Source organism: Canis lupus, chromosome 14 (genome assembly GCF_048164855.1).
Source record: "Canis lupus baileyi chromosome 14, mCanLup2.hap1, whole genome shotgun sequence".
NCBI classification, from domain to species: domain Eukaryota; kingdom Metazoa; phylum Chordata; class Mammalia; order Carnivora; family Canidae; genus Canis; species Canis lupus.
Window position 1 is genome coordinate 24,295,328 of NC_132851.1, and position 14,224 is coordinate 24,309,551.

Consider the following 14,224-nt stretch of genomic DNA (forward strand, 5'->3'; position numbering starts at 1 on the left):
GGGTACAAGGGCCTTCCCAGCAACTATCTCAGTAAACACAGTCCTGTGTGGAGCATCTGTTACATGCTAGGCACACACTGGGTCATGCTGTGTATGTGTAATCTCATCCGTCTCTGCAACAATGCCAGGAGGGAGGTGGGGGTAAGTAGCTGATCTGCTTAAGGACAACTGGTAAGTGACAGACCAGGATCTCAACTCAGATCCAACGACCACTTTCCACTTGGCCAAACTGCCAAGCACACATAGGAAAAGACCGTGGCAGCACAAATCATGTAAGATTTCCTAAACTTTGTAACCTGCCCTTGTTATTGTCATTTCTCTGCTATCTCTGCCCCTACTGTGATTAGTTGAGGAAAAAAAAAAAAAACCCTTCAAACAAGAGAAGCCCATCTGCTTGTCTTTAGAGGCAATGAGAAATCTCTCATGATTAATGGAGTCAGAGTGAGGAAAAGCAACATCTAAGGGGTATGATTCTAGAGCCTTTGGAAGACAGAATGGGGGAGTCTGGGAATCAGGCCAGAAGAGGCTGCACCCTAGGGGCTCAATGGTAGAAAGACTAAGCTGGCTCACATCAAGCTCTGAAAGACATAAAGAAATCTTGATGTGGAGAAAAGAGGGTCATAATTACACTGAAAATTGAGGGCCCTGGCCATTTCTTGGTACTTCAGCATGACACTCATGTAGAGTCATTATCCTTTTTCAGAAAAAAATAGTACTCTTTCAATTTTGACAATATCACTTATTTATTTAAAAGTCTCTTGTTGTTTTTATCCAAGAAACAATTGATCTGAGGCTGGGCCGGTGGAAACCACAGTCAAGTGACCTCTGGTCCTTCAGGTGCTCATCTGTCCACCTCACTCAGTCACTTTAACTTGTATGAGCCCAGAAGGTTTGGGGAGGCAGGTCTGGCTCCTAATAATATATAACCCCACAGAATAATTAGCTGTACTGCCCCCTCAGGTTACTGTTGCTACTATTAGTGTATGGACAACCTGATGCTATCATTGGGTCTGCTTTAATGGGATGTGTTCACAGCAGGGAAGAGCCCCTCTCCACGCTGCCCCCAAACTTGGCCCATTAGTCAGGGCAGGCAGCACCTACACTCCAGGAAGGCACCCCATTCAAGATGCTGGGCCTTTCCTGCAAGTGCATGGAGCCTTCCCTGCCTGTTGTCATCCATAATGGACCCATCCTTCCCCCACTGCCCTCTTCTCTTTCACTTAGTATCTAACAGTTAAGCTTACAAGTGTATCTGACTGCTCCAGACGTATATGCTTGGCTTCTACTGTAAATCCTTTGAGTTTGAAGGTGGGTGGGAGTAGGGGGCTGTCTTTTGGATGGTTCCATCCCCCACTGGCCAACCCCAGGATCCAGCTCACATTCACCACATCTTGGCCAACTCTTCTGGAATTTCTCTGTGTCCTCAAAACTGTTTTCTGAACAGTCCTAGATGCAGTGTGGTCTGCTCCTGGGATTCTTTTTCATGACTTCTGGTTTTCGCTTATTGTATATGGACTCATAAAAATGAAGAGAGAAAGACAAAGACAAAGGAACAGTAACTAAGTTAGGAGAATTAATCCTGGAATTAAAACCGGTTCCTTGGGAGCACTCCTCTCCTGCACATAATAATCTCATTTTGATTAACATTGCCCCATTAGGGAGCTGGTACAGTTTGAGCACAATAATGAAGAGATCACATTTGGAACAGCCACTAAGCTGTCAACGCTCTCTGAAATATGTTTTCAACTTTCATTTCTGTCTGAACCTCCACTGTTCTTGCCGCTCCCTCTGCCCTGAGTCAAGATTATCTCTCTTCACAGGAGAGGCAGCCTGTGGAATGGGAAGACAATGGGCTTTAGAGTCTGATGGGAATGGATCTGAATCCCACTTCTATGTCCTAGGAATTAAGACTTTCCTTGCAGGGCTTCTGCCATGATTAAGGGACTTAATAAATGTACATTGCCAGTGCACACAACAGATGCTCAATACATGGAATTGGTTTGTTTTGGTTCATATCATCACGAACCCTGAACACACCTAGTTGTCGCAGCTGCTTCTGCCCTGGATGAACACCTCTGCTGCCCGACATCTTACCATCTTTTCAGTCCTAGGTTAACTGATACCTCTTCCAGGAAGCGGTCCCTGATTTCCAAGTCAAATAAGATATCACACAGGGAAATATGGGATCATGTTGTTTCTCTGGTCAAAATGGTGGTTCTCCATTGCCTCTAGGACAAAATCTAACCATCTCTAGTGAGAACAACAAGGCTCTTTGTGATTGCACCTTTGTTCCCAGTCCTTCCCCAAACTCCACCCTTGTTTCACATCCTGGTCATGCACACCTACTGTGGTTTCCTGAATACAGCAAATTCCCTCTTATTTCCCTACTGCTAGGGGGTGCACCATCAATTTAGGTGGCTGAATCAATCTACACTTAGATTTCTGGGACACAAGGCATGAAAGATGTGGAGTTCAGTTGTAAAAGGGCTCTATGATTCTTGGTCATCAAGAATCATGGCCAAGGTCCTTCAGGGTCTTTGCATCTGCATCTTGCAAATACAGCACTCTTGAGTTCATCTGAAGCCACCCTCGTGATGACCATGGAAGATGTGCTTGGGTCTCTACCTCCCAAACCAATCCACCTAGCCTAACTGTTAGCAGCCTGGGGTCAGGGGAAAAGGCATCCCTCCCACGATGGATCAGAAATCCATCCATGGCCCTTTCACTGCTAGAATATTGGGCAAGAGTGTGGCTCCCAGGCAGAACCACATCTGTCCCAAACCTGACTTGTCACTTACCAGCTTTGGGATGTTGGCTATGTCTCTGAACTTCCATTTCCTCATCTGGAGGAGGGGAGTGGTAATAACACTCCAAATGTTATGGGGAGGAGTGCCTGGTCTACAGCAGGTGTTCAATAAATGTTTACCACTATTAGAATTTCTGGAAATAGAGGGCAACATTTCCTCTGAAGTGCCCCTGAACCATAACAAGGATTTGGGGACTGGGTTTTATGTATTGCTTGAAGAGAGTGGTCCAACCACCTTGGATATATCTTTAGGTCAAACGTTAAAAGGTTGGGACACCTGGGTGGCTCAGCTTCTGCCTTTGGCTTAGGGCATGATCCCGGGATCTGGGATCGAGTCTCACATCGGGTTCCTTGTGTGGTGCCTGCTTCTACTTCTGCCTGTGCCCCTGCCTCTGTGTGTGTGTGTGTCTCATGAATAAATATATAAAATCTTCTTTAAAAAACATTAAAAGGTCAAAGTTATGTCCTCCACTCTCATCCTTTCCCTCCAGAAGCCTCACTGTGGAAATTTCCCTGTGGAAATTAAAATGTCTGTTAAGAAGGTCTCTGGAAGGAAGAATCTCTGTGTTTCAGGAAAAATGTTCGAGAAGTCAATATCTGCAATTTTGATTCTTCAGAATTTATTATGTGATGTGTAGATTGTGGTGTGAAAAGATCCAAGAACCTGGAGACAGGACATGGATTATGCTCTAGTCCCGGCCCAGCTGTTACCAGTTGAGCTGTGTGATTTTGGCTAAGTCACTTAGCCTCTCTAAGCTTTAGATTCCTCATCTATAATACAAGAGTGTATACCTCACAAATCAGATAATGTGAGGGAAAGTGTTTTTATAAACTACAAAATATGTTCAGGTCTGATGTTCTTGGATTTGTTTCTTTTTCTCTTGGCCTAATTTCACTATAGGTCAAAAATGTCTTACCTACAATTCCAAAACTGCAAAAGCATCTGAAAAAAAATGGTGCCTTTTGTAACTCATTTTGCTTCAATACTTGGCCTCAACTGATATGATATTATTTATAGACCTAACTTATCCTTGTTATGGTGAATATTCATGCTTCACCTCAGAAATAATGTATTTGAAAGTGCCATTCCAGTTACCCCTGGCTGTGACAAGAATGCATGAGATATTCTGAAACACATCTGGCCCCAAGAATTTTGCTTGAGGAATAATGGATTTCTATCCTATGAATAGATCTTAAGCTGTTGTCATTCAGGTTTCATGACTTTTGTCATATGCTTTTACCACCCATATTCTTATTTGTTTTATATATTCTAATTGACTTATTTTTAACTTATTTTTCAAATGAATCTTTTTTAAAAATACAGTAAAATAAATATTTAGTTATACATTAAAAATAGTTGTCTAGCACTGGGTGTTATACACAACTGATGAATTATTGAAAACCCCATCTGAAACTAATGATGTACTATATGCTGGCAAATTGAATTTAAATAAAAATAAATAAATAAAAATATTTGTCTAGGCAATACTCTGATTCACCCTGCATGTCACAGTGAACACACCCCACCCTTCAGGCAACACTGATCTTCAATCAGGACAACTACGTTAGCTTCTAAATAGAACATGAGTGATAAGTGCATCACCAAGTCCAGACTCCTCTTTGAGGTTCTCAATTATCATAAATATTCAGCAGTTCAATTCCACCAATGGCCAGCTGCGCTCCTACTATGGGCAGTGATCTCAGTCACGTCAGCTATTGAAGGTCTATTGAGAAAAAAATAATGAAACAGCTGGCAGAAATAGACGACAGGTAAATCTCCTGACAGCTGAGGTGTGGGAAGTTCCTTTGCTGATACTCTCACTGATTCTCACCTACACCAATAGTGTCATTTAAAACAAAACCCACAAACCATGAGAGACTCTTAACTCTGGGAAACAAACTGAGGGTTGCTGAGGAGAGGTGGGTGGGAGGATGGGATAACTGGGTGACAGGCACTCAGGAGGGCACGTGATGTGATGAGCACTGAGTGTTGTACGCAACTGATGAATTATTGAAAACTACATCTGCAAAAAATGATGTACTATATGTTGGGAAATTGAATTTAAATTAAAAAATAATATTAAAAAAATAAAACAAAAGCCAGGCTCATAGGATCGAGAGGTTCCTCTAAGATCTCACAGCCACAGGTAGAGCTGGGAGTAAATTCATGGGCCCGCCGCCAACCTAGGGTTTTCTGTGCCACGTTGCAGGGCCTCTCACCCTGCTTGTGGTGCTGCTTGGACGACTTTCTGCCTCTAGTTAATATCCACAAAGGCTGCTGGACCGTCATAAAACCAGCCTACTCTCAACCTAATATCTTTGCCGGTTTGTAAAAAGGCTCTGCAACGGTTGAACGGGTCTAACTAGGCTTTTATGGGGTTTTGAGAATCTTAGGAATGAACCAAGAATTATGTGACTATCTTAGCCTTTTCTACTAAACTGGAGGAACAGAAGTTGTTGGAAATGGGGCGGTGTCCAGATAATCTGTTTCAAGGTCATCTATAACAGTATGATTTAGCCCTTTCGCAAGTGTTTTCTAGAAACCACAATTTCTAGAAGAATCAGGAATTTCCCAAATTAGCTAAACAAGTCAGAGGTCTCTCTCTCTCTTTTTTTTATTTCACCAGAATTAATCACTTATGGTCCCAACCTTCCTCTGTTTTTTTTTTTTCTTTTCTCCCATGTGTAAGATCATAAAAAATAAATTGGGGTTCAGGAAGCCTGGGTCCTAAGTTCTGCCTATGCCCGAAGACCAGTCTGCCATCCATAGACCGCAGAAGCACACTCAAAGGAATTGGCCTCTAGTGTAATCTGGATATCTAGGTGCTAAGGTCAGACAGACATGTGTTTTTGTCCTAGCTCTAACCCTTGGCTAAGTTCTTTAAATTTCCCTGAGCCCCTTCTTTCCTCTTCTGTAAAACTGACCTCAAAGGTGTTAATAAGGATTAAAAAACAAATTGGATGTGAAACACTGAGCACAGCCCTGGTACAAAGTAAAAGGTAAATATATGGTAGCTGTTGTTGCTAGTGTCAATTTGGATAATCTGCGCCTTCCAACTGAATTATATGTATAATGAAAGGCTCTTGCTTTCAATGATTATAGATTTATTGCTCAGAACAGAATGACTGAGGAAGCCTTATGCAGTTGACAGATAAGCTCATCACAATTCAATTTTCAAATGCATGAATTGTTCTCGCTTTGAGGAGCTATTCACAGTGCCTCGAAAGTAACAAAAAATCAACCAGCACAGCTTTAAATATGGCCAGTCATTGACTGTCAGTGGAAAAGGAAGTCAGGGAAAATGGGAATAAATATCATCAACAAATAACTATTATTTTAATCTGTGCCTTTGGCTTTCAAGACAGAACATTATACCCAAGTATGTTCCCCTGATTTGAGTTTCACTAAATTACTTGTCCCTAGCTCCTCCTTTCCTGGAGGGAAACAGTCCAAACATAAAGAGCAAGAGGCCAGAGAAGACATAAGGAACCCATGCTAGTATTTTGTGAAATGGAGTCAGAAGGCCAACTGCATCAGCATGACCTAGGTGTCAAAATGCAGATACCCCAACCCCAAATGAATAAATTCTCTGAGATTGAGGATAGGAAATATGTATCTTTAACAAGCATCTGTTGATGCAACCATAACTTTGAGAATCACTGATCTTAGGCCATATTATAATCATGCAATAAATGCCACATATCATTCAGGCCATCTCAGTAGGATTTCTCTGTCTCCAGTAGAAATTCATCATCTAGAGGAGATAGATAGATAGATAGATGATAGATCACACAAACTATCCCAGGAATTGTACAGCCATATAATAGAGGTGAAAGCAAAGTATAATTGTATCCCAAGGTATGTGGGTGACACAGCCTGCTTGGTGACACATAGGGTCAGTTGTCAAGGTCTTCCCCAAGGGGAAGCTCCCCCTGCACATTTTCCAGGTAGACAAAGTGGGTGAAGTATAAAGGTTAATGTATAGCTGCGGAAAAGATGCACAAGCAGAACAAATAACATGGCAAAGCAGAGAGATGTGAGGGAGCGTCTGGCACCTGTGAAGAGCCACAGTGATTCTTCATGTGGCTAGAAGGCAGGGAGTGAGATTTCGAGGGATAGCGGAAACATGTCTTCTCAACTGTGCAAAATTACAGACATGCTTGCCTTCTGCAAAGAAGAAAAGCCATTTGAAGTTTCTGGCATTAAAAAGCATAAACAAATCTCTAGGCTCTATTCTGACTTGATGTTTTTTTCCTTCCTTTTCCTAATCTTAAAATACACCGACATCCTACACCAAATCCCAAGTAGATGCTAAATATAGTCGGCTCTACCATAAGTTGCTCTGCTTGTCTTACTTAAACTCTCTGCTGTAGCTACTTTGGCCTCATTGTGTGCCACATTTGGCTGTAAGCTCCTAGAGAGAAAAGATATCATATCTTACCCTGTTTGGGATCCTCATTGAACAGCCCTCTATCTTCACTGTCCTTTAGGGCTCTAAGTCCCTCTCCTAATTTAGTCCCAACCCAATGGATCACTCTCCCTGTTTGACCCTACGTCCACCCAAACCTAAATTCATTTCTTTAGTCTGCAGGGAAAAAAAGGATCCTTTCTTTCTTGGGCCCTGAATTCACCCACACTCCACTTTAGTTTCAGGTCCAAACACAAGCATTTGGTTTGCACACTGGTCAACTCAGGCCACTAGGCATCTGGCATTAGGTACTTTGCTCAGTCTGTCATCACATCTTGATTGTCCTCACCATTGCTGGGTTTTCCTGGTTTGGAGAGTCACTGAATTTTAGGGCTGGAAGGAATTTTTAAGCCATTCAGGATAACTTTCCTTGATTTGCTTTTTTTAAAAATTGAAGATACTCTTGAACACATATGAGAAGAGAGCATGAGAAAGGGTGGGGGTAAGAGGGAGAAGCCAATTTCCTGCTGAGCAGGGAGCCTAATTTGGGACTTGATCCCAAGATCCTGGGATCATGACCTGAGCTGAAGGCAGACTCATAATCACCCAGGCACTGTGGTTCTCTTAATTCTGTTACCAACCTTGTGAGGTAGGGATTATTATTCCTGTAATTATGCCTTTTCTATTACAGATTAGAAGCCAAAGCTCAGAGAGGCTAAGTAACTTGCTCAAAGTTACCTAAGCGATAGAACCAAGACTCAAGCTTGTCTTTTGGCTCCAAACTGAATGCTCTTTCCATTCTACACTCTCAGCTTTAGAATATCTGCCTTGTACAGCCTCATCCACTGGATCCATTTACCTATCCTCTCTCATCCTGGTATCCCTAAAAAGCCCTCAGATTTCACTCTTTATACCTCTATGCTCTACCATCATTTATCTCCAATTTGAGTCCATCTAGAAGTTTCCTCTCCTTTCAAAGTTACACTCAACATCAGCATGAAAAATGCAACCATGATCTTACTCTGGAAGGTCATATATGCTGTCTTTATTAAAACAGTAAAAAATTTCAAAATACTACATTCACATTTTATATTGTGTACCTATGCCTTCATCCCTAACAAAACTATTTTGAATCACCTATGAATGATTTTTGGAAGACAAGAATTCATTGTTGCATGGACCTAGATGTCATTATTTTCTCCCCTTATTTGCTTTTAAAATAGGACAGCTTCTGGTCCAGCTAGTGGGTTGTGAAACTAAAATTAATTCGAGTAAAGGTACTTTGTGAACTGTATCAGACTCAATACTCAATGGTCATAATTCCGCTTGGTCCTTGATGGTCCCAGGAGTGCTGAAAATGGCCTGACTGCCCAGCACACCCAGAACTTCCCCTGGGCCTGAGAAGCTGTAATCCAGATTTCATTCCTACTTGTACTCTAACAATGAGCAGAACCACAATATTAAAGCAGTGTACATATACTTCTCTTTCTTCTAACACTACCTTCTTTCTGACATTTCCACCTTTCCTTTCTACCACCCAATCTTCCCTTTGGACTCGAAAAACAAAATTCCCATTTTTCCAGATCCATCCTGACCTAATATTCTTTCTTCTTTCATCTTTCACTGGCAGTACCACTTCTGTGGCATCTGGATGGTACCCAGTTTCAATATCTATTCTTTTTCATCAGCTTTGGTGTAATTTTGAGAAATAAATTCTCAAGAGCAGAGAGAGATGGGCTATTTTTATTTAAAGCAAAATCCATCACTGGAAACTGTTATCTGAGGTAAAGAAAAAGACTTTTGGAAAATAAAGCATTCAACTATTCCCATAGCAACAAGGGAATTAGGCATTGCTGTGTGGCTCAATAGATGTTTATAGAAATGCCAACATCTACAAAAGGATTATAAAGCAAAGACCATAGGAATTAGAGGTCAAGGAACTGGATAACAGAGAACCACCTCTGTCATTCATTGTTATTCAAGAACTCAAGTTCCTTGCCTATGAAATGGGGGTAAGGAATACCTGTGTCTTCAAGGTTGTTGTTAGCCAAATGAGATAATCTGTATAAAATTTTTTTGTCAACTAGAGAGCTCTAGATTAATTCTGATCACCCTGAGGGCAAATAATGCTGAAATTTAGAGGTGTGACACACCAGGCTTTCTGTAACATGTTCAGGGTGGGGGAAATTCAGAGACAAAAGCCATAGCATGTGTGTGAACCTGTTTCCCATTGCATTTGAACAGCATACAAGTATCTAGCAGGGCCAAACTTCAGGCACTGGAAGAGACACCTCAGTCTTTAGATTGTGGGGCTTTTAAATTGCATGACTGAGAGAATTCAAGCCCCTCACATGGTGTGATCAATAGCTAGAGTACAAACCTGTGGTCCCAGCCAGCAGGGGGCAGAACCTTGGCACTGTCCTATGTCATTGCTTCAGCATTCATAGTTGAAGAACTCAAACTATCCCAGCTAAACCACCACTTCAGGTTTCTACGATACGTTGCTTTGTATCTCTTAAACTTTCAACTGTAACTGGTTTCTAGGGAGTTTTTCAGAAGGCAGCCTGTGAGGAATCAATCTGGAATAAGTCATCCCTTGCCTTTCAGCAGATTAATAAAAATACTCTCCCCTACACACACCCATTTGAGTTCTAAATTTTTTGAGTTTAGATAAAACTTGAGCTGAAGATAAAAATAACAGGCTTACTGGTAATAAAGGGTAGGGTGTAAATATGTATGAGGTGTACAGCAACAATGAGTTTGGTAGTTCTGCACCCCAGAATTAGGCAGACCAGCTATCAAGTCACAGGCATCTTTTGTAAACCATGGGTCTTTCCTGGCAGGAGCAAAATGTTTTCTAATAAAATTACCAAGTGATCAATTTCTCTGCAGCGAAGCAAATCCCAAAGGAAACCCAGTAAGTGATGACTAATTCCCCCCAATCCAACCATCATAAGCAAAATATGGTAGATACACACAACCCAAGGGAGGGGAGGAGTCAAGCTAGTAATTGATAAAGGCTACAACTATTAAAATAGATAGCTCATTAAGAAATAAATGCCATGAGGGATCCCTGGGTGGCGCAGCGGTTTGGCGCCTGCCTTTGGCCCAGGGTGCGATCCTGGAGACCCAGGATCAAATCCCACGTCGGGCTCCCGGTGCATGGAGCCTGCTTCTCCCTCTGCCTATGTCTCTGCCTCTCTCTCTCTCTGTGACTATCATAAATAAATAAAAATATAAAAAAAAGAAATAAATGCCATGAGATGAAGTATCTCCTCTTAACTCATTTTAAAGAATGCAGTGAAGTATAGTCATTCTTACTACACATGAGAAAGGAGGTGTGTCTGAAGTTTTGAAATGGAAGTCCCATTTCACCCCCACAGATGTTTAGTATAACTTAAGACAACAGCTAACTGAATGACAAAGCTATTTCCCATGCAAAATCTCACTCAATCTTAAAAGAAGACTGTAATAGTGTCTAGTACTCAATTTGCTGATGAGCTAAATGACCAAGATCAAACAACTAGTAAACTGAAGACCTGGGACTTAGATTTAAACATTATTTCAAAAAACTAGAGGAGTTTCATAGGACCTCATCAGCTTTAAACAACATGCAAGAAAAATATTGGAAAGCTCCAAATCATTGTACTTTGGCACAGTTATTTTAGGGGTAGTAGTGCCACAAATAACATCAAAGCCATGTGTTTGATCTGGGTTATCTTTTGGTTGCTTAACTTCACCAAAATTGTCTCTGATGGACTGAGATTTCAATACTTAAAGTCACATTACAAAGGCCCAAAGAAAAGAAAGTGGAATGTTTTCACTTTCCATTATTCCTTGCCTCAAATATATTCAACAAATTCCTTTTTCTTTTTTTAATATTTAACCAACAAATTGAAGACCAGAGAGAGTCCTGAAAACTGCTATCTTCACAACAGTCATTTACTGAGCACCTTCTATATGCCAAGCATTTTGCCAGACATTATAAATATATAATTTCAATCCTTACAACCTGAAAAAGAGATATTATTGTCTCAATTTTACAAATGAGGACACTCTGAGACTTCAGAGAGGCTAGTCTTCATGTGTGAGCTCCCACAGGTAGGAACTGATTGGCGTAGAACTGTTGGTTTCTGAATATTAAAGACTATTAGCATGGTTTCAGAAAAGTAAGGACTTTTCAACCATAAAAGCAAACCTTCCCATATGACCTTTGCCAGGTCTTTCAGCACAATTAATGTGAAACAATGTGCTAATGGTATTCACAGGGAGCTATGGAATCATGAAAGATTTAACTAATTTAAACTGAATTAATGTCTTGCCCTTTAAGGGCAAGGGCCCTTTATATTTCATTTATATTTTTCCTGAATAATGCAATATTTTTATTTAAAAAGTTGCTGACATGAAGTCTTACTGCAGAATAAAGATTAACCAGTATGAAGTGTCAAACTGACTTTATTCCCCAATGTTGAATTATACAAAACCAAAAAACTATAATAAAATGCATTACAAGAACGTACCAGCAACACTGTGACCCAAGTGTGTCACTCTTTCATATTTACAGAATTCTAGAACTTCCAGAGGTTGTCCATCTCCCTGACAGCTGATCCTCAAAAGGACTTGGACTTCATGATTCTCTTGATCCACTTCCCTCATAATCTGGTCCATTACTGGACACCAAACACATAATGGTAGGAGTGAGTGTAGAAAATATTTTTTTTTCTGAATTGCATTTTGAACTTCTAAATTTTGTAGAGACAAAGAGAAAAGCTGAATCTTAAATTAGTAAGCGAAACTATTTATTAGCCGTCTGAGTGGGAAGAATATTGCAGGAAGATATAATTATAAAACCTGAATGTAGCTGGGATCCAGCTTAGAGTGTTCAGCCTGTTTATAAAATATGCCAAATATCAGATGGCATGTAGAGGGTAATGTGTTAATAGCAGATAGACAAAACACTGGCTACAATTTCCAGGAAAAACTAAAGATTTTGGACTAAGCTTTTGGCAGAACTGCTCAACAACATACTTTTTCTCTTCAAATCCAACTGCTTAGAAATAGGAAAGACTTGAAATAAATGAGGAAAGTTTATTTTAAGCACCTTATGCATTGTTCTTTTTAAATCTTTCATGTTCTACACAGAGAAAAATAAATACAAAAAGAATACCAAGCACAGTGTATTTACTTTGTAAATTAAAGCACCTAAGCTATTCACCACTCTCTCCATTGCCTGTAACATAAAGCAATCCTAAAAGAGCCTGGAATATGGAATCAGAAGTTTGTATTTAAATAAAGGTCTAGATGCTTAAAGAGCTTTGCAACTGTTCTCATCTATAAAATCGGGGATTGTATTACCCTTCTTTGCCAAAAAAAAAAATAATAATAATAATACACAAACTCATGATTATTAAGATATTCTGCAGACTCATCAATGGTTGCTATTTGCTTTTGCCTGCTCTGGAGATTATGATTTTAAATGCCTTGCAATGTATCGTTTCTACCCTACTACTGCAATGATGGGTTTTCAACTTAAGGTTTCTTCCCCCCCCCCCCCCCCCACTGACCTTTTATTTCTCATGGCAGCCAGGAAAAAGTCAACACTTACTACACACTGTGCAAAGGTCTTCAATAGTTGTAAACAAAACAAAACAAAAAAACCATGAAGATAAATAAGATCTGATTCCTAACTTTCAAGGAACTTAACAATATAACAGAAAGGATACAGGTACGAAAAACATGCCTGTGATAAGGCATTATCTGGAAAATTAGATCATTATAATAATGGTCTCTAGTGAATAATGCCTTCCCATGTCCAGGCCCCTTTGCAGTATGACCACATGACCATTTCTCGCACTAAAAGGACAGAATCAACTTCTCCATTCCCTTGAATTTGGGCTGGTTTTGTAATTCGCCTGGACTAAGGGAAGGTGCCAGGAGTTGCATGGCATGAAGTCTAGAATGTAGGCATTAGGAGACCTCATGGCTTCTACTTCTACTCTTGGGAGCCCACTGTCATGTAAAGATTTGGTTAGACTAAGAACTGACGAGAAATCATGTGGTGAGAATCCTAGTCTTCCATCCATCTGTGCCCAAACCCTCTTAAACCCTCTAGCTTCTGCCAACTGATCAGCTGACTTCAGCCACATAACTGCACTGAGGCAAAACCAGCAGAGGAACTGCCCAGCCAGCACACATTCTTGTGAGTGTGGTTTTAATTTATATTTTCGTGACTAATGACGTTGAGCGTATTTTCATGTGGTAATATGCCATCCGTATATCATGTATGGGTGTTTGTTTTACTAGATTTTGTCCTTTTATTTCCGTCTCTATTGAGATGATCACAGAGAATTTGATCCTTAAATATTCATAGTTCTCCTTCTTCCTCCTATTCTGTATACCCTAAGACTCTCAACCACACATTTTAAGGCTTTTTATTGTGCCAACATGCCTCCAAATATTTTCTGTTCCATTACTTTCTTCTTCCTATGCTTCAGTGTGTGTTGTTTCCTATCAACCTATCTTGCAGGTCACTAATTCTCTTTTGTGTGCAAATCCACTGTCTTACCTAATGTGTTAATTCCAGAATGTCTATTTTTTAATTTTACATTATAACTTTCTGACGAAAGCCTCTACCTTTTCATTTTTCCCCATAACTTGTCTCAAACAAAAACAAGTTATCACTATACGGTATACCTGAAATTAATATAGTGTATGTTATACTATATGTTATAGTTAGTTAACTGTATGTTACTATACTGAAGTATACAGTATAGTACTATACTGAAATTAGAATTAAAAAAGAGGGGCGCCTGTGTGGCACAGTTAGTTACGCATCTTACTCTTGATTTCAGTGCAGGTCATGATCTCAAGGTCTTGAGATCCAGCCCAGCATCCGGCTCTGAGCTCAGTGTGGAGTCTGCTAAAGTTTCTCGTTCTCTCTCCATCTACTCCTCCCTGCACGTGCAGTCTCTCTAAAATAATCTTTTTTAAAAAATTTTAAAAAAAGAAA

The 14,224-nt window shown here is 40.3% G+C and overlaps 1 protein-coding gene across 1 annotated transcript in view; it reads right to left on the reverse strand.

Annotated features, from left to right (window-relative positions):
• Positions 1–726: 726 nt before the first annotated feature.
• TMEM65 (transmembrane protein 65) overlaps positions 727–14,224 on the reverse strand; it is an 87,176-nt gene continuing 73,678 nt past the window's right edge. Inside the window, exon 8 of the mRNA XM_072774406.1 lies at positions 727–1,515. Coding sequence (XP_072630507.1) covers positions 1,447–1,515 — 69 coding nt within the window. The 3' untranslated portion in view covers positions 727–1,446. The remainder of the gene's footprint in view (positions 1,516–14,224) is intronic.